This window comes from Penicillium arizonense (assembly GCF_001773325.1).
Source record: "Penicillium arizonense strain CBS 141311 chromosome Unknown PENARI_contig007, whole genome shotgun sequence".
NCBI classification, from domain to species: Eukaryota; Fungi; Ascomycota; class Eurotiomycetes; order Eurotiales; family Aspergillaceae; genus Penicillium; species Penicillium arizonense.
This window is the reverse complement of record NW_019173284.1, coordinates 1246321-1265915: the sequence shown is the minus strand read 5'-3', so window position 1 is coordinate 1265915 and position 19595 is coordinate 1246321. Positions and strand designations below refer to the sequence as shown.

The 19595-nt window shown below is 50.3% G+C and overlaps 9 protein-coding genes across 9 annotated transcripts; 5 read left to right on the top strand and 4 right to left on the bottom strand.

The window, feature by feature from the left end:
• Positions 1-207: 207 nt before the first annotated feature.
• On the top strand, positions 208-2046 carry PENARI_c007G10449 (uncharacterized protein; the record flags this gene model as incomplete). Its single annotated transcript, XM_022631173.1, has 7 exons — positions 208-274; positions 345-384; positions 438-576; positions 626-977; positions 1030-1493; positions 1545-1823; positions 1873-2046. 7 exons carry the CDS (start codon positions 208-210, stop codon positions 2044-2046), a joined length of 1515 nt encoding a protein of 504 aa, XP_022488925.1.
• A 33-nt stretch (positions 2047-2079) lies between these two features.
• Positions 2080-4394, bottom strand: PENARI_c007G00649 (Zn(II)2Cys6 transcription factor; the record flags this gene model as incomplete). The annotated part of the gene is made up of 5 exons (XM_022630705.1): positions 2080-2932; positions 2991-3149; positions 3199-3803; positions 3852-4287; positions 4336-4394. 5 exons carry the CDS (start codon positions 4392-4394, stop codon positions 2080-2082), a joined length of 2112 nt encoding a protein of 703 aa, XP_022489326.1.
• Positions 4395-5085: 691 nt separating this feature from the next.
• Positions 5086-6489, top strand: PENARI_c007G06655 (uncharacterized protein; the record flags this gene model as incomplete). The annotated part of the gene is made up of 4 exons (XM_022630995.1): positions 5086-5221; positions 5270-5940; positions 5997-6328; positions 6384-6489. The coding sequence occupies 4 exons, from the start codon at positions 5086-5088 to the stop codon at positions 6487-6489; spliced, it is 1245 nt and encodes a 414-aa protein (XP_022488948.1).
• A 1411-nt stretch (positions 6490-7900) lies between these two features.
• Positions 7901-9302, top strand: PENARI_c007G01160 (putative MFS monocarboxylate transporter; the record flags this gene model as incomplete). Its single annotated transcript, XM_022630734.1, has 2 exons — positions 7901-7953; positions 8003-9302. 2 exons carry the CDS (start codon positions 7901-7903, stop codon positions 9300-9302), a joined length of 1353 nt encoding a protein of 450 aa, XP_022488942.1.
• A 182-nt stretch (positions 9303-9484) lies between these two features.
• On the bottom strand, positions 9485-13744 carry PENARI_c007G09228 (uncharacterized protein; the record flags this gene model as incomplete). Its single annotated transcript, XM_022631104.1, has 5 exons — positions 9485-11735; positions 11791-11875; positions 12345-12781; positions 12837-13560; positions 13615-13744. The coding sequence occupies 5 exons, from the start codon at positions 13742-13744 to the stop codon at positions 9485-9487; spliced, it is 3627 nt and encodes a 1208-aa protein (XP_022489120.1).
• Positions 13745-14022: 278 nt separating this feature from the next.
• PENARI_c007G11482 (acetylornithine transaminase) lies at positions 14023-15565 on the bottom strand (the record flags this gene model as incomplete). Its single annotated transcript, XM_022631215.1, has 3 exons — positions 14023-15090; positions 15153-15392; positions 15452-15565. 3 exons carry the CDS (start codon positions 15563-15565, stop codon positions 14023-14025), a joined length of 1422 nt encoding a protein of 473 aa, XP_022489056.1.
• A 191-nt stretch (positions 15566-15756) lies between these two features.
• On the top strand, positions 15757-16170 carry PENARI_c007G06242 (succinate dehydrogenase assembly factor 4; the record flags this gene model as incomplete). The annotated part of the gene is made up of 1 exon (XM_022630973.1): positions 15757-16170. One exon carries the CDS (start codon positions 15757-15759, stop codon positions 16168-16170), a length of 414 nt encoding a protein of 137 aa, XP_022489118.1.
• Positions 16171-16414: 244 nt separating this feature from the next.
• Positions 16415-17561, bottom strand: PENARI_c007G05111 (hydroxymethylglutaryl-CoA lyase; the record flags this gene model as incomplete). Its single annotated transcript, XM_022630929.1, has 2 exons — positions 16415-17239; positions 17307-17561. The coding sequence occupies 2 exons, from the start codon at positions 17559-17561 to the stop codon at positions 16415-16417; spliced, it is 1080 nt and encodes a 359-aa protein (XP_022488965.1).
• A 230-nt stretch (positions 17562-17791) lies between these two features.
• Positions 17792-19161, top strand: dph1 (2-(3-amino-3-carboxypropyl)histidine synthase; the record flags this gene model as incomplete). Its single annotated transcript, XM_022630698.1, has 2 exons — positions 17792-17954; positions 18014-19161. 2 exons carry the CDS (start codon positions 17792-17794, stop codon positions 19159-19161), a joined length of 1311 nt encoding a protein of 436 aa, XP_022488920.1.
• Positions 19162-19595: the final 434 nt, after the last annotated feature.

Here is a 19595-nt window from a genome sequence, read left to right as displayed (position 1 = left end):
GGTATCCCTCGGGATTATTCTCAACCCCAACGGAGAATGAGTCAATTTCCAGATATTTCGAAAGGGGGCGCAGAGGTCAAAGGGGGCGATGCCAGCGACTTGGAGCGCACAGCTACTTCGGGAACAGAGCATCATGGCAGTACTGTCATTATTTCCCCAGCAGATACTGCTGGGTATCACCGATCCTTGACAAGGCGCCAAATCATGATGATGACCTTTGGCGCTGGTATCGGGACCGGTCTTTGGGTAGGCACTGGACAGGCTCTGTACTATGGTGAGTGAAGCCTAGCATCACAAAAATTGAGAATAGTTGCAAGATATGAATGGAGATTGACCATATACAGCTGGACCGGCGGGAACCGCAGTAACCTATACCATTACTGCGTATGGCACCAAACAACCCTTCACCCTTGGATGACTCGCTAACATATCCGAAGAATGATCGTCTATGCCCAATACTCCTCTGTTGGAGAGATGACCACATACAAGCCTATCCACGGAGGCTTCATTCGACAATGCGCAGAGTACGTGGACCCGGCATTCGGCTTTGCAATTGGTGTCAACTTCTGGTTTGCAGTATGTTAACCCCTATCCCAAGGCAACTCGATATATTGACGTTACATAGTGGGTGATGATCATCCCAGCAGAGATAACAGCAGCGATATCCGTCCTCAAGTACTGGCCCGAAACCGACGTCATACCCCTAGCAGCATATATCACAATATTTTTGGTAGTAATTGCCGCAGCTAACATGTTCCATGTCCGAGTATACGGCTACATTGAATACTACATGTCATTCATCAAGTGTCTTGCAATTGTTTTGATGATCTTTTTCATGTTCATCATGACTTCAGGAGGTATTGCTGCAACGAACGGTCCCATCGAGTTCCGATACTGGAAAAACCCTGGTGCCTTCAATAATGGCATCAAGGGTATCGCGAAGGCATTTGTGCAGGCTGCTTTCAGTTTTGGCGGAGGTACGTTATTTCCATCAGAAGACGCATTAAGAAACATCTAATACTCTATCAGGCGAACATATCGCAGTAATAGCCGGCGAAGTAGCCGATCCACGACGAACTATCAAGAAAACCGTTCGACCAATCTTCTGGCGGATGTTTACCTTCTTCGTTGTTAATATCTGGCTCGTGGGCATGTGTATTCCATCTAACGACCCACTTCTGTCGAAAAGCGGCACACTAGGAAGTCCCTTTGTCATTGCCATTAAAAGAGCAGATGTATACGGTCTCGCGCACGCTATCAACGGATTTATTTTCCTAAGCGTTATCAGCTGCGGGATTACAAGTGCTTATATTGCCAGTCGAAGCCTAACAGCTCTCGCTGATCTCAATATTGTTCATCCATTTTTTGGCAGGAAAGATAAACAAGGTCGACCTTATGTGTCGCTCATTATCAGTTTGGGTATCGGTGGTGGCTTGTGCTATCTTAACACCGACAGCGTCGGAACTTTGGTCTACGGCTGGTTCTCTTCATTGGTGAGAAGTTTGGTGTGAAACAAAAGCGTTCAGTATTGACTATTTCTTCAGGTTGCGATCGCCACACTTTTCCAATGGGCTTCGATCTATATCGCCCACCTTCGATTCCGGCAAGGTCTTAAAGCTCAAGGCAAGGACCTTGGAAGTCTCCCATTCAAGGGCCTCCTTACCCCATGGGCACAGTACTTCGGTCTTATCATTGTCCTATTCGTCTTCGGCTGTGAATTCTATCTGGCTTGCTGGCCATTCAAAGAGAAAGGCTCAGTGAAGAGTTTCTTCTCTTCTTACCTTGCCGCTCCGCTGTTCTTCTTTGACTACTTCGTATACAAAGTGAGGAAACCGCCTGTCGTGAATTGCTGCATTTATCTGACTTGAGCAGTGGTATTACAAAACAAACATAGTCAAGCCTATGGAGATGGACTTTGGCCCTGCACGAGAATTTGATGAACAGGATATTATCAACGCCATTGCCACCGAGGACGCAGATAGGAACACAGAGAAGAGCAAGCAGACGACATGGATCAAACGGGCTCGGTATATGGTATTTGGGTGAATTTTATTAGTCCCGGTCACTCAACAGTGTGAATCATTTCGACAGTAGCGAGAGAATATTTGAATCAAATTCCATATCGTTGTTCGACCAATCAGGATTGAAGAATCCGGTCATGTCATTGAGATCGGGATTTGCAAAGTCTCCAGTCCCAGGCGTAAGATGCGAAAGTGGACTGAAAGATGATATCTCCATATTACTACCAACTGCGCCCTTATCTTTCTTTAAGGATTGTGTCCAGTCTTTGAATTTTGCATAGGCGGAGATGGTGCTGTGTTCTGTGTTTGGCTGAGAAGCGACATCTCCCTCAGGAGCTTCAAGGAGCTGACTGATAGCCGCTTCGATAGACTCGATGTATGATATCTCCGATTGGGAAGAGCTTCCTCCAATCATTTGACGTATGAGACTCATTCCACGTTGTAAGCCATCTTGCAGCCTTTGAGATTTTCCCGAGTTGAGACTTTCCGCAAGTATCACGAGAAGAGCAGCTCGACAAGCCCCGAATTCGTTGTAGGAGGCTCGACAAAGACCGACGTGGTCTGATAAAGACTGGAGAGTGTTGAGGATGTCCAAAGCACTAGATACGCAGTCATCCACTAGAACTGATCGGCGTGCTTGCCCTGCATCGTTATCTGCACTGGGCCCACCTTCGTTATTGGGATCCTTCTTGTCGACAAATATAAACGGGCGGCCCATGTAAACGTAAATGAGTAGGTAACACAGTCGTAGATGCGAGTTTTGCCGGAAAAGAGGGCCTTGGGAGCATAGGTCTCGACATTCTATAGTGGCAGGTAGGGAATCCCACCACTGCTTGATGCTAGTCCTCAATCGTAGCAGTCGCTCGGAGTATTCGGATAGGAGCCTCTTGGGACATTTCTTGAATTGGGATCTAATGGTATATCAGCCCCTTGTCTCTATTTTTTAAGTCCAAAATGGCAATCACTTACAACGTCTCTGCCACTTCGCCTAGGTATGAAATCAAGGTATGGAAGGCAGTCATATTTGCAAACCGCGGCGACTCGAATGTAGAATTATCCGTTGGAAGATCGGCGTTGATCTCGGATCGAGCTATAGATAGGGGGCGTCCATGCATAATGCTAACATATCTGTGAAGAATTAGCTTTCATCCTCGAGAAGTCATGCCCACTCACATACTTCTCTACGGTATAGGCAGTCCAGAATAAACGGTTCCTCGTTTCAATTGTTCGAGCATCGATGTCCCCACCGACATATTTGCGATGCATACCGTTCTGTATAGCCATTTTCATTGCGAGCCCGTAATAAGTGTATGCCAACCCCCCAGTCGACACCGGCAAGGAGTATGTTGCAAGAAGAAGAAACACCTGTACACTCTCATGAGACGCAACTAAAAGCACATCCGGAATGAGTTTGCAGGCCACATGGTAGAATACAAGTCCGACAGAGTCCTCGGAGCAAAGAGTCAGATCATCAGCTGTTTCGGAATCTGGCTTTGGCTTTTCATCTTCCATGTGTGCCACCTGAGTACCAATTGCGAGGACAGCAAACACAGAGCACACCCATGGGAAATCACTGGCACTGTAGTTTGTGGTATGGTCGTAGCAAAGGCCCACTTTTTCCTCGATCCACTTTCGTTCCATGTAAAAGGAATTGATCTCGGCGTATTTGAAGAACATACTGACGAGGAAGTCGGCGATGGCTTTCGGTGGTAACTGGGTCATAGAATTTGTAATGACTTCGGGGGAGGATTGAAGCTGTGTTGGACGCCAGTATTCTTTGACCTATACCGCGTTAAAGAAAAGCATCTCGGCTTGAAGAGCAATACACACCCTGGTATCAAGCTGATCAATCTGGCAGCTCATTTTGCGACGTATCTTTTGCGAAAAGTTCCAATGCGAGAATTCTCCGGAGTAATGCGCCATGTTACTCGACACGAAATGCACATCGAATGACTCGTTCACGTTTAGGGAACTCTCCGGTTGAGTCGAATTTGTTGCCTGGTTTTGCAATTTGTCGGCAATCCGGCCAATATTCTCCTGATCTAGAGGTACATCTCCGAGGAAGTGTTTCACGATATACTCTAGATTTTGTACTCGCTGGGGATCCTCTCTGGGAACAGACACAACGGGTATAGTCGAAACACCCGGCGTCGACAGATTCGAAATCTCTTGTCCCTGAAAATGGCATGGTCGGCCAAGGCGCTCACATCGCCAGCATGGAGGACCACCCTCACATTTCTCCTTTTGCTTCCGGCAGGTCTCGCAGCTTCTAGTTGTCAGCTTCCAGCATCAACCAGAGCAGAAATTCACTTACGCCAATGAAGCGCGTCTCTTCTCTCCTCGTTTGCGCTTAGCGGGATTCATCTTAGCCATGTAAATTGATCAACGACGAGAAAGCCAAGAGACGAAGTTCGAGTCTGTTATCATGCGGGGAAGCGGTGACCAATCAAAGGCCGTTGTTAGTATAGGTGGCTCCTTCCCCTTTGGGACTGGACAATCCGCATAAATGGTTGGTGAAGCCTTCGAATGCTTCTAGAACAACCTTAACCTTGTCACGTGGTGTAGCAAGCCCCAGGTCGAAGTATATCGGACAGGCCGCCTGGCTGTGCCTGGGTAGAGAGCTTATAGAGAACGCAGCAGTGCAAGTGCCTGGACAGGCACTCATCTCGGCGAATCATAGCTGGCGACTCATAACTTCCCGATTGAGTGTATTGTCGCAGGCCGTATAATCAGCAACTCATACCTAAAAGCCATCCCATAAAGCCCATCGCATCCTCGTCGCGCATCGTCGCGCATCGTATTTTATTTGCATTTTAAGCCGATATTTCGCTTCAGTATTTCCTTCTTCTTCGACAATCCCAACCTCTTCGTGAATACTCTGCTTGCTCTTGCATCCTGCATTCACCCTTCATATCGTTTTGCTACTATCCCGTGCCCATCTGTATCTTGTCCATACAGTCTACTTCTTTTCATCCAATCTACTTCTTTCCATCCCATCTACACCGTTTCATCCCATCTTCACCAGTTTCTTCAATTGATTTGTCTCAATCGCTTTGCCTACAATATGACTTGTACCGCACTTGGTGAGACCGGCAACATGTGCCTTTGCACTGGTTGCCAGCGAGAGAACGAAATTCGCGACCCCGATTCGCTGTGCAATGGCTGTGGTCATGCTCTCGAACTACACTCCATTCCTAGAGGTACAGTTAACCCCCTATTTGCATGACTTTTGTTTAACAATTGTTTAGAGTTGTACAACTCCTCCTTCCCCATAAGGACCTGCCCTCGAGACGAGACCGTTAGGGAACTTGCTGGAAATCTCCAAGGACGGCAAAACAGACTGTTCTGTGGTATCCCAGGATCCGGAAAAACGCAACTTGCAAGGGAACTCTACAACTACCTACTCTTTCAAAGGTTCAAGGTTGTTTTGATCTGGAACTTTGACCCATCAGGATTCACCAACATCACGAACATCACCGACTACCTGCTATGGCATGTTGAATTTGAAGGATTTCGATCATCGCCCAATACTATGTGGAGCGACAATATCATTTTCATCATTGACGAAGCCCATAAGTCTTATGGCTGCGACGAATTCTGGCACTGGGTCAACAAATGCAACGACGACCGTATGGAAGGGTTCATGGGGCCTACTTTCTTGCTTTTCAGCAATTACGGCCCAAGTGCGATGGTCACATCTCCCAACAACGGCGAAGGAAACATGGACCGCCCTATCATCCCATTCCCCGAGGATCTGTCACTTCACTATGATCTCGGGGAGTGTGTGCGGGCCATCGACCTCTACCTTGAGAAAATGGGAGACGAGTATGACATTGACAACGTCATGAGGGGGTATGTGTTCGACCTCACCAACGGTCATCCCAGGCTGGTAAACTGGATCCTGGAGTTCGTCAACGAAGTATGTTTCATTTCAAAGTTCTCCAATAACTGACAAGTTTCTAACTTTACTTTCAGCTCTATCAGGCCCACTTCAAGCGGGCTGGAATCCGCATGTTGGGTGTGGGAGAGCTCGACGAGGCCCTCACCTCGTCGGGGGTGCTGGAGGGCCATCTCCGCACCGCCGCGTTCAACACCGGCCTACCAATGGTCGGAACCGGCCTCTTCCCCCCAACTGCGGGGTTCCAGGTGTTGATCAACGCCGTGGCCGGGGGAGATGAGGGTCTCCCCTGGGACGCCTCAAACGAGGCAATGCGGGCCTGCGTCCGAAATGGCTGGCTCGCCATCAAGAGCCACGCTCGCGGTGTGGGGGGACTGAAGTGTCAGTTCCCAACCCCTCTTCACAGGAGGTAAGAGTTATTTCCTCTCAGTATTTGAGCGTCTTCACTAACTTTTATATGTTAGGGTGGTCAAGTTCCTGGTGGCGGTGGCCAACGGCCACCTTGAGGTCCATGGCGCCGATGGCGCCAGTGCCCTGCTCATGCTCGGCATGGAGGGGATGGACCTCTGATAAGTTTTGAGGAGAGTCGTGGGGGCGGTTGTTTTGTTGGTGAAGGTGGTTTGGGGGGGGGAGCGCGCAGTGGCCCCTAGTCAATTTGCTTTTTTTCGAATGTATATATAGAAAGAATTCATCTGTTTGATTATGATTCAACTGCGTTCTCCTTAGTGTCTAATATTCTTGTAGGATAGAGGTGTGGGACGTTAGTTTGCGTAAAAACTTAGTGAGTGTGAAGTTCTAAGCTTAAGCTATAGCTTGATGATAAAACCAAACTGAGAGGAAATTCCGGATTAAGTGAGAGAGAACTCAACTTTATATAAGCTAAATTCTAGCTTTATTATTGCTAGACGAGGAGAAAAGCAAGAGGAAACTTTGAATAAAATGAGAGCATATTACGCCTTTATTGTGCTTAAAGAGTCGATAAGTAAGAGGGATGTTCGATTTTTATAAGACAAAAGTGCGACCTAAATAATCCAACCTTAACAATAAGTCTGAGACAAGAGGTAAAATACTAATTGTTATATAAGCCACACGCACGAATCGCATAGCTTTTCCGAACGACCAGGATGCACAGGCCACAAACGGGTCCTTCCCGGCATAACACATATCCATCGTACGCCAAGGCATACATGATGATCTCAATGGCCTATAGGAAAATTGCATATGTCTCTTGCCTATGGTAGAACAGTTGATTGTCTTGGGATCTTCACAAATCATGACCAAAGAGCTGTAAGTTGGCTGGGAGCCTAACCCGCGGACAATGCGTCCCAAGGTTGAATACATAAAATGATTATTATAAAACCTGCTTCCCCGTATTGCACATTTAATTCCAGGAAATTGTGACCTCCTCTTTGACCTGGATCCTAGATCACGACGCTGCGATATCATCCCTACTATCCTTTCCACGCAGGAAGTTCAACGGCCAGCCAGGGAAACTTGTCAGCTGGACTTCAGCGCCATGAGATTTATCATTATCTTCGTCCTTAGTAGCTTGTGGCCTAGAACGATGAATTCTGGAGCTGCCCTTAGGGCTTAGGCCATTTGTTTTGTTCGTTCCTTCTTTTCTTTTTCTTTGGTCTACACCGGATACTTTTCGTTTTAATACTATCTCAATATACCAGAAACCAAGTTGCGTTGACTTGATTATCCGACCGTCCATGTTATGACTCATCTGCGGAAAATCTTAGCATATACGTCTATAGTACACAGGCTGATATTTATTTAACCTCGTAAAAATTTGTCAACAGACCGAGATGCAAAAGTATATCCCGAGGTTATATCCCCCCAAACTGCAAAGAATATAAGCCTTAGTGTGGACCGGGCGTGATCGGCTTGCCATCTACAACTTCCTCACATCTGCACTCTTCGATCTACATGGTCCTCGAATACCAGAATCATTCCCGTATTCGCTAAATCATTTACAATGGAGCCAATGAATGTTGCTACCAGCTGCCCGCCGCCCCTTCGAACACGCTTGTAAGTACAGTATCTCTCCTCATGTCGAGTTGGAATAACACTGCCGCAGAGACCCCGTCATCATCGTCGTCGCTTCACTCGCTGTAATTTTCACAGGATGTGGAATCAACTTTTCCTTTGGGGTCTACCAAGAGCTCTATGACTCAATGTCCAAGGACCCCGATACACCATTTACCGGTGCCACTCCGGCTCAGATTGACTTGATCGGGACTCTCTCCATCGCCTTGATGAACATCGGCGCCCCAATTGTAACAGCATGGACAAAACACTACTCCCCACGAACAGTCACTTGGGCATGTGGGATTATCTTCCCGGTGGCCTTGCTTCTTGCGAGTTACAGCCAGGCACTATGGCAATTCATCCTTACCCAGGGCCTTCTCTTAGGAGTAGCCACTTGTCTTGGATACATGCCGGCCGTGACCGTTGCACCAACATGGTTCACTCACCATCGCGGCCTTGCAATGGGAATCATCATGGCCGGAACGGGGCTTGGAGGAGTGGTGTGGCCCCTGGCGTTTCGATATCTCATCATCCGTGTGGGCTTCCGCAACACCCTCCGCATAACAGCCGGCATCTCCTTCGTCCTGATATGTGTCCCGGGTACATTCATGCGTTGGCCACCTAGCCAGATCGCTCGCATTCAAGCTGAAAATGCAGCTGCCGCTCGATCATCTGGATTCCTCCGCATCCCACTGGTAAACTGGCGTGTCGTTCGTACTCGAAAATTCCTCATTCACGCTCTCGGTGCAGCACTCCAGTCGGCTGCCTACTACACGCCAGTTTTCTTCTTTGCCTCTTATGCGCGCACACTCGGGTATTCACAAGCAACCTCTGCAAACTTCATCGCCATCTCCAACGCCGCCAATGCCATAGGAAAGATCATCATCGGACACATTGCAGATCGCATGGGTCGAATGAACACGCTTGCATTGGCAACACTCATCTCGGCAGTCTCCGTCCTTGCCCTGTGGCTTCCATCTTGTCTTTCTGACATGCAATCTAACGGAAGCCACCTGTTCATTGCGTTCACTATTATATATGGCATCTTCGCATCAGCCTACATCTCACTTTTCCCAGCAAGCCTGATGGAGCTATTCGGTGTGCAAAACTTTACCAGTGTTAACGGCTTGTTATACATGGTAAGAGGATTCGCAACGCTTGTGGGGACGCCGGTGGCAGGTGCATTGATCCGGAGCAGCCATAAGATTGTAGATTCTCGGAGCTATGAGAACACCAGCATTATGGTTGGTGTGCTCTTGGTCGGCGCAACTGTTGCAGCGATGTGGGCACGACTCGAAGTTACCATTCCTCTTGACGGTAGACAGGGTCGAATGAAGTGGCTGGCGTAGAGGGGCATTTAGTACTGGTGGATTTATGCACCCTCCTCATCTGAACACAGGAAAACAAAATAGATGAAGCAATCTGTGTGCAGTAGCCATTTGGGGGTTATATTCTTCAAAATATGCATTCTTAACTCGCTTTAACGTGCATCATTCATAGATGGGTCATAGATCGTTATCTCTATATTGTCTCAGGGTCCAGGCGTCTGGGCCCCTTCTCCTATCCCCATCAACCCTCCGGCAAGCCCGTTCATCCGTCGATCCAACAGATCCTCCTCGCTATCAAGAGAGGCAATACTCCGTCCGCGGGGCCGGAACGCGCCCGGACTTTCAGGCGCACTGTTTGTCTCATCTGGACCGAAAGTATCTTGACGGCTAGCTCTTTCCAGATGCCGGAGCTTGGCGATGAAGTCATCCTTCGCCTTGCTGTCATCCCCCAACGAGGTGAATCCGGTCAATTGCGAAGAGGCGAAAGATGATCGCGATCTCCTGCGGCGGGTCCGATGCTCAGGTTTCGATGCTGATATGTTCTCGCTATCATGCAGCGGCGTGATCTTGCTCAACCCCATTTCCAATGGTCTATCATCATCGGCTGAAGATTCTCCAGTGAAGCTACGATGGTGGTTCCGTCCAGTGTGATTGGCAGTTGGCTCTTGGTTTGTCGAGCGAGACCGTTTGAGAGAACTATTTCCACTGGGAACCTTTCCAGGGCTCAATAGATCAGAATCGGAGTTGTCGGCCTTCATATTTTCAAACAATGTCTCAAGCCATTGTGCGCTGCGATTGATATACTTCCACGCGTCAGGGAAGAAACCGGCCATTTGCAAAAACCCATGCGACACCCCAGGAATCAGGGAGAGTTCGACATAGTTCTTTTCGTTAAAAGGGCGCTTAGACCGCTCCAATCCCAGATCCTGGCGCTCACGGAACTGGTGGAGCTTTGCTTGGCGAAGTCTGCCTGCAAAGATGACGGTGTCATCGACCAGAGGGTCTCTCTCGCCGGTCATAATATACGTCTTCGGGAACCGGGCAAGAAGAGCGTCTGGTGCCAGGACAGGAGACAGGAAGAAGTCTGTGTTGAAGTCTGGACGGTGATGAGGTCCAATGTACAAAATGATCATGGCGCGTGTCATTTCAGGGGTGAGGATCCGATCATGGACATAAGTAATCATCGATGAGACGGCAAGCCGGGTCTTGATTGGCGCAACTTCATCCTCCCCTTTGGCAGCGGAATTTTTGGCCACATCCTCGCTCTTTTGTAATTTCTTCTCCAATGATTGCGCAGTCTCGGTAGCCACGTTCGTATTTTCCTGGACCTTCGGCTTCACAGTTGTCTTCTTCTGCTCCGGTGGTGACAACGCAGTCAAGTCTTCAACCGAGTGTCCTGGTGACGTAAACGGCGTGAGTTTGCGATATTGGTCTTGCTTTCGTTGAAGAACGCCGCGGTTGGTTTGGCGGGAACTCTTGTCTTGAATCAGTGACATCTGCTCATCACTCATCCAGCTCTCAACCTTCATATTCAGAGCTGGATACCCCAAAACCAACCCATCAGGACTAGGAAGCACATCGTCTCCACGCCATCCTTGTCCCATTGCAGTCTGCAAGATCATCAAGGTCATTCCCACGGCTAGATTACCACCAGCACTCTCACCGGTGACCAGAATACGAGGACGCTCTTTGCCATTGAGACCGATACACCGACCATTCGTGGCAACGATGCTATGATAAACATCGTAGCATTCATGCAGTGCATACGGATATGCAAACTCGGGCGCCTTCTTGTAGTCAACGCTAAGAACTGGAACCTTTAGTCGCCCAGCCCAAGATAAGAGCTTGTCCTCGGAATTTCTGGGGCTCATAGCGACAAAGCCACCTCCAGGCACATCTAGTACCAAGCTAGTCTGATCGCGTAGCGCACTTAACGGACCATCAAAGTACAACCATGCACTCACCGGCTCGGTATATACAGACTGAGCTGGACGGGGAATCCGGATTGCCCTGGCTGGATACCGAGCGAGCCGTGGCCGGAGTAGTTTCGCTAGAGTCCACAGATATGGGCTGGTAGCTTTGTTCCAAGATACCCGCAGGTGCTCAAGAGTCAACGTCGCTCGAACCCGGCGGACCTTCTCATCTGCCTGTTCCGCAGCAATGAGATAGTAAGCTGTGAATACAAGTGATGCAATATCTCGCAACCACTTCGGTTTGATGTTCATCGCTGTCCAAAAACCAGCATCTAAGCCTGTGGTGATCCATGTCGCTCGGAAAAAGGATCGCGAATACATATTCGCTAGCGGTTCAGGGCATTCCAGGCCGACAATCTTGGCAAAATTCCGGCTTAGGTATAGCCAGAGGAAGATGATGACTGTTGTCTGCCATGTCGTCAACTTGCCGGTGAATCGGGAGGAGAGGCTTCGAATAAATGGTGGGCCATGTCTATCTGCTCTGTCATGTTCCTCGTTAGATTTGGGTGCTGTAGAAAGCAGGTCTGTGATCGTACCTCAATAAGTACAGTGACCAGAAGGAGACCACTGCAAAGACTTGGATCTTGCGGAAACGGGTGGATGGCCTCCCCAAAACGTGGTCTGGGTATGCATTAGATTGATATCACCCAAGGTGGTGGGAAAGGGGAAAGAGCACACACCTATCATGTCTGAATCTAAGGCTGAAGTGTCATCAATGATATATGCAGACTATAAGTGGAGTAAACAAAATGCAAGGTAGAGTTCACATCAAAGGACAGAGACAAAGCCCAGCTGAGCCCTGAGGTCCCAATCAGTCAGCACGTCACTTGAACAAGGCGCATTCCGCTTAGCCCTGAGTCCAATCAACTTGGTGAGGTTGATAGAATCACATGTGAAGATATCCCCACAATCACATGTGACATCACGTCACGAGATGTGTTCATGTGTTTTGCACGTGCTTGATGCTTTGTATGCTTAATTGTTTATTCTTTATTGTATTCTTGATAAGTATCACTCTATGTCTTCTGTCGACAAAAGTCCCGTCCATGTCCCACCTGCCAGTTGCACAGCCAGACCTCCCATCCCATACTAAGGAACCCAGCAATACAGATACCACCAGAATCACTAACAGTAGTAGCCGCCAGAGAGAACTCACGATCTTCCTTGGGGACACGATCAGCTATCTCTGCGAAGGTGTTGACGTACACTACTCCACCGAGGAGACCCTCCCAGAAAACGATGATGAAGACAATCCACACACTGGGAATGAAATCAAACATGGCGTGGAGAGTCAACAATGTGAGGTTGGCTACCTGGAGAAGCGATGGAATGTATAGATGGTGGATACGGTAGAATGGGGTCGAGGAGCGGGAGACGAAGACCCCGATCTGGTAGATGGCATTGTAGGTGGGATAGAAGGACCGGAAGTGTTCGAAGGGCGATTCGCGCAAGGGGAAGAGCAGAGTAGGAGAAACCCCTTGGTTGATCACATACTCCGCAATGTAGACTAATAGCATTGGGACCATGCTAGATAAAGCCGTCAGTTCTAATATGAAATACCCCCAAAAAGAGAAGTACTTACAATGGAATGAAAAGCCCTCTGACACGGCGCAAATTCGCAAGAGCTCCGTCTTGCCAAGGAACTTCGTCATGAACATGCACTGACTTGGGGATGTTGGTGTCACTTTGCGACGAGCCAAGGAGTCCCTCGTTCTCCCCATCCATCTCACCCTCTTCGACTTCTTCACCATCCTCAACAACACGATATCTATCAGCTCCAGCCTCAGAAGATCGCAGGGGAACCTTGGGAAGTACGACAAAGAAGCTCAGAGCCATAATTCCCGGTAAACACGAGGAGACCAGCAGCGTGACATGAACAGAGAAGCCCAGCGCCGAAGTCGCCAGGGCATAGGCACCAGCACCCACCAAACCAGCAGCACCAGTTCCACTCCCCCACGCGGCCAGACTAAACGGTCCATAGAAATGCGTGAGGCCCATGAAGCTCAGCTCACCACCACCACTGGAAAAGCTAGCCAGGATAATACCCGCGATCTTCGACGATATGGTTCCTCCGTCAGTATAACCGGGACTCATAGCGACGACTAGCATGCCCACGGAGGACAGGAAGACGAAGATCAAGATGCGCGTCCAATACGGGACCAGGTGGATAAAGTACGGGGCGACGAGTTTGGTGGCGAACGAGGGGATCACATCTGCGAGGAGGACGACGCCTTTGGGCACATCGGGTCCGACTAGATCTACAGCAGCTGATAGGATGATCACATATATGACGTTGTTGATCAGGCCTGGTAGGTGTAAGTATTAGCGCTGGCAGGTAGAGCTATAAGGAGAGTGCGCACCAAAGAGCCAGAAAGCAACGCAGACTCGTGGGTCTGCGCCGCTGAATGCATCGCTGATGCGAGTGTGGAAACGGATCCAGAGGGATGGTCGCTCTTGGGAGGGAAGCGTCGGAGCGTCCTCGTCGGACATGGGATGAGGCATTCGAGAGTTGCGTTTAAGAGATGCTACAGAGAAGCCATGAAGAAGTCCATGACTCTAGGGGGTTGTATCAGAATTACGGAGACAGCTTGATTGATGAGTCCTTATCTCCACAGCTCCACAGGGTCCACCGCCTTCCGCCCGAACGCCTAAACACATACAGTAACAAAGGCTCTTTTCTTTCGCTCTAAATGTCTATACAGAAACTAATAACATGCATGGTATATCTCACGAAAACAAAGTCGTAGGCGGCATTCAGGTCAAGGCGTTTATGCCTTGGTCACGACCGAATCCATTGCCTGCTCAAGGATGCGCAGACTGGTCTGAATCTGGTCCTCAGTGATCGTCAAAGCAGGGACGAAACGGATGCAGCCTTCACCAGCAGTGATGATCAACATGCCACGCTCACGGGCAGCGGTGATAATATCGCCAGCCTTGGTAGTGTAGGACGGGGCAAGCTGAAGACCCAGGATGAGACCGCGACCACGAATCTCGGAGATAACATCGGGGAACTTCTTCTGGAGGGCCTCGAAGCCGGACACGAAGAGAGCAGATTTGTCCTTAACGGACTGCTGGAGTTCGGGCTCAGCAAGACGCTCGACAATGTGGTGAGCGACACGGCAAGCCAGCGGGTTACCACCGAAGGTGGTGCCGTGGTCGCCAGTCTTGATGTGCTGGCCGACGGTCTTGCCGGAAACAATGGTGGCACCGATGGGGATTCCGTTACCAAGGGCCTTGGCGGTGGTCAAGATATCGGGGTGGGCAGCTTCACCAGAAGCCGGAGCGAGAGAGGGGTGGGCGTGGGCCCAGAGGGCGCCAGTACGGGACAGACCGCACTGAATCTCATCAAAGATCAGGACAGCGCCGACCTCATCACAGCGCTTGCGCAGGGCAACCAGGAACTCGGGAGTAGCGCTGTTGACACCACCCTCACCCTGGATGGGCTCGATGATGACACCGCAGGTCTTATCCGTGATGAGAGTCTGGAGCTGGTCGATCTGGTTGTAGTCGCCGTACTTGAAGCCGGGGATCATGGGCGAGAAGGGCGTCTGGTACTTGGGGTTGGGGGTGGCCGAGAGGGCACCCATTGTGCGGCCGTGGAATGAGCCATTAAAGGACACGAACTCGTGCTTCTCGCCAGAGGGGTTCAGAGTGCGGCCGACCTTGCGGGCGAACTTGATGGCGGCTTCGTTGGCCTCAGTACCGGAGTTGGAAATGAAGACCTGGGACGCATCGCGCATAGCACCGGACTTGTGAGTCAACTCGATCAGAAGTTGACTCAGAGCACCGGTCCAAGGGTTGTGGTAAAGGTTGGAGGCGTGGATAAGTGTTTCAGCCTGCAATTGAGCATCGTCGTTAGCAATTGATCGCTAGAGTCACATGGACCACTGTAGCGCACCTGCTCCGCAATGATCTTGGCGATCTCCTGGTCACAGTGACCGAGAGAGTTTACGGCAATTCCTGCTGTCAAGTCCAGATAGCGGCGGTTTTCCATGTCCCACAGGTAGCAGCCCTGTCCCTTCATCATCATGGGTGCTGGGCGAACGTAGGTCGGGACCATGAACGGGGCTCGCTCATTGATAAACGATGCAGTGATTGAGTCCGCCGAGGGGTCGGGGTTAGGGAGAGCTGCCTCCTTCTGTATTACTGTTAGCTTTTAAGCTAAACATAATCGTGGATTTCGCTGCCCATGCATACCTGGGCCTTAGCCACATTGGACGTGGTGAATCGGCGCTGCACTGGCGAATCAAGGGCAGGGACCAGCTTGGATGCGCGAGGCAGTCGGCGCGCGGCCATGCGAAGAGCAGACATGGCTAATATATTCAAAAAGAGAGGAATAAACAAAAGGCCGAATGTACAAGGAGGTGAAGATCAAACGGCCTAATCAGATCTGAGAAAAAAAAGGCGATATCGGGATCGGCTCTTAGTCACTCGGAGTGACTCAAAACATTCCGAACTTCCCCAACTACACCTCACTGGACATATCATACTGCTCATACACCATGTCATTCTCACTCGCTATTCGCCGTTCAATTCGCTCTGTCCCAATTCGGGGCGCTATCCGGCAACTCTCTACAACCCGGTCCCTGCGCCAACCGGACGATAAGCCTATGCCATTCTCCAACTCCCCGGCTCCCCCACGCCTCCCTAAGGAGGAACAAGAGATCTTTGAGAAGCTCCAGAAGCAATCAACTGGTGCATTCAGCACACCTCAGGTCAACCAATCCCCGCAGGGTGAGATCCAGGCCGACGGCAAAGGTGGCGAGCTGCACCCCGATGCGCCGAAGGGACTGAAGCCCGAATTCGAGGGCGAGACGAACCCCAAGACTGGGGAGGTCGGTGGACCCAAGAATGAGCCCCTCCGCTGGGGATCTGCTGGTGACTGGAGCTACGGAGGTCGCGTCACTGATTTTTAAGTGAAGGATGATCAGGGAGTTTTGCATCATGCCGGCGTTGGTATTTCTTGAAGGATATAAGTCACCATTTCTGGAGGAGTGGGCGGTTAATTTATAACTCTGCCTACAGTGTACATAACAAGATGGCCTGCATTGTCAAATCAAAAGCATATCATACGGATGTTGCGATATTTGCCATACATGCTAAAACATGAAACTAACAAGCATTCACGGGGTGATGATAAAACAGCCTATGCTACAGCGATCAAAGTGATGCTTTTTCTGCCGAGAGACGAGAGATAGTCGCCTTACCAGCGCGACTCTCATTAGCTCGGCCCAACTCTCCGCTGATCCAGGATCCAATCTGCGACATTTCCTCCAGACTGATACCCGTGTGCATACCCAAACTATGAACTGTGTGGACAAGATCCTCTGTCGACACATTTCCAGTTGCACCCTTGGAATACGGGCAGCCACCGAGACCTCCAACGCTACTGTCAAAGATGCGGACACCATGCTCCAGACCAACGATTGTGTTCACCAAGGCCTGTCCATATGTATCATGGAAGTGCAGAGCCAAATCTGTGTTTGCAATGCCAGCTGCCTTGAGCGCAAGAAGGAGCTCCATGGTCCGCGGCGCAGTGCCCATACCAGTGGTGTCGGCAACCGAGACTTCATCCGCTCCCATCTCAAGCAGGGTGGCAGTGATCTCAGCGACCTTGGCGGGATCCACATCCGGGCCTTCATAAGGGCATCCAAGGGCGACAGAGACATAACCGCGCACTCGGATATTCTTTGTCTTTGCTAATGAGACAATGGGCTTGATGCGCTCAAGTGATTCGGCAATGGAGCAGTTGGTGTTAGCCTGCGAGAAAGCTTCGGTAGCTGCTGCGAAAAGAGAGACCTCCGTTGTTGTGGCAGCCTTTGATGTTGACCCAGTTGCATCTGCGGGGACGCCTGTGCTATCCATGATCTTCACCAAGTTCTCCAATCCTCTAATGTTGGGGACAAGATAGTTGTATGCGATCGTATCTTGCGCTTTCGGTGGCCTAGTAAGCAGATGCTCACAAATCTCTGATGTGCTTGCCATCTGTGAGGTACCCGAGTTAGTCTTGATCCCTGCTGAGCTGTACGGTGATTCTCGGCGCAAATCATACCTGTGGTACCCATTTGGCAGGTACAAATGAACCGGCCTCGATAGTCGTCACACCCGTCTTAGCCAGTCTCCGGATCAGTTCGAGCTTCGTATCCATCGAAATAGACTTCTTCTCGTTCTGCAGTCCATCTCGAGGGCCGACTTCCACGATGCGGACATGGTCCGAGGTTAACCGCGACTCGGTCGCAAAGCGGCGTGCGGAGGGAGGAGCACGCAGAGCTGAGAACAGACGCAATCGGGGGCGAGCTGTCAACATTGTATCGAATAGCCAAGGGATATAGCCAGCAAAGCAACAATTATACAGGAAATAGCTGGAGGAGGCGGATGAGCTGTGGAATGGAAGGCCGAGATGCGGAGAGCGCCTTACCTCTTTGGGACTAGCGATCACCCCACCTCCTGACTCAGCAAAAAAAAGAAGTGGGATGATCAATGGATCACTGATCATCTGTGAATCTCAGTAGATATTCACATCCTATACCTGATATCATGGATTCACAGCCTCCTACTCCCTCGGCTGAGGAAGGCTCTCAGGCGACTGCTAGTCAACTGCGCCAGCCAAAGAAAAGATTTGTTGGACGACGAACCGCAGATGCCCAAGCCCAGAAAGACACTGCGGGCAAGGATGTCGAGTCTACAGCGGTGCAGACTGGTATGTGCATTTTCCTTGAGTCAGTCAGAACTCCTATACTAACCCCCGTTCCCTTCCAGCTGCCCCGCGACGAATCCCTCGTACGCTCAACCAAGTCCCACCAGAGATTCTGAACGATCCCGAAATCCAAGAAGCAATGGAGCTTCTCCCCAAGAACTACTCCTTCGAGATCCCCAAAACAATCCACCGAGTCCGCACATCAGGTGCAAAGCGCGTGGCCCTCCAATTCCCAGAGGGACTTCTGATCTTCGCGACAACCATATCCGATATCTTGACCCAGTTCTGCCCGGGCATCGAAACCCTAATCATGGGCGATGTCACATACGGCGCATGCTGCATCGATGACTACACCGCCCGAGCTCTGGGCTGTGACCTGCTCGTGCACTACGCACACAGTTGCCTGATTCCAGTGGACGTAACAAAAATCAAGACCCTATATATTTTCGTGGACATCAGCATCGACACAACCCACCTGCTAGCCACACTAGAGCGCAACTTCAAACCCGGCCAAAGCATCGCAACAGTCGGCACAATCCAATTTAACGCCACCCTGCACGGCCTGAAGCCAGTTCTCGAACGAGCCGGCTTCCGCGTCGTCATCCCGCAAATCACACCCCTCTCCAAAGGCGAGATCCTCGGCTGCACATCACCACAACTCGCCGATACAGAAATCGACGCTATCCTCTACCTCGGTGATGGCCGCTTCCATCTCGAATCAGCCATGATCCACAACCCCACCATCCCAGCCTACCGCTACGATCCCTACTCACGCACCCTCACGCGCGAGAGCTACGAGCACGAGGAAATGCACACCATCCGTCGCGACGCCATTGCCACCGCGCAATCCGCTCGCAAGTGGGGTATCATCCTCGGTTCCCTTGGAAGACAGGGCAACCCCAACACGATGGCGATGATCGAACGGCACCTGCGCGAGCGCGGTATTCCCGTGGTGAACCTCCTACTAAGCGAGATCTTCCCGGGTAAGCTAGCCTCCATGGCAGATGTGGAGTGCTGGGTCCAGATCGCCTGTCCGCGTCTAAGCATTGACTGGGGATATGCATTCCCGCGACCATTGCTGACACCATACGAGGCATTGATTGCGTTGGGAGTGCGTGAGAACTGGGATAAGGGAAATAAGGGCGTGTACCCGATGGACTTCTATGCGAAGGAAGGACTCGGTCGGACGAGGCCGGAACAGGCTGCTTGATCTGAATCGTTTCGAGTGCGTGTGCCTTTTGACTTGTTCGAAAAACTTAGAAAGTATATACCCCCGCATAGATAACCTCAGGGCAGCAGGACTGGCTCTGGCTTGAGAAGTCACGACAATGATATACATGGTTTTCTTATTATGATGAGAATGTTTTGTGGAAGATATACTCCCTCTGGTGCTCCTCTATGAAGAAGAGTCTCAGAGTCCTCATTTTTAAGAGAGGTTTCAGTAAAATACACACATTATGGCTGCGTGGTTAGCAAGGGGGTTATCAAGAGAAATAACCCAGGAATACAGAGGGATCCGAAGGAAAACAGTTATTAATAACCGCCGGGCTATCGAAGGCACCGGCGGGAGATATCATGGTAATTCATTTCCAAAAAAGTCAGAAGACAGACAGAATCCTAATCAAATACAAAGTTCATAGTACA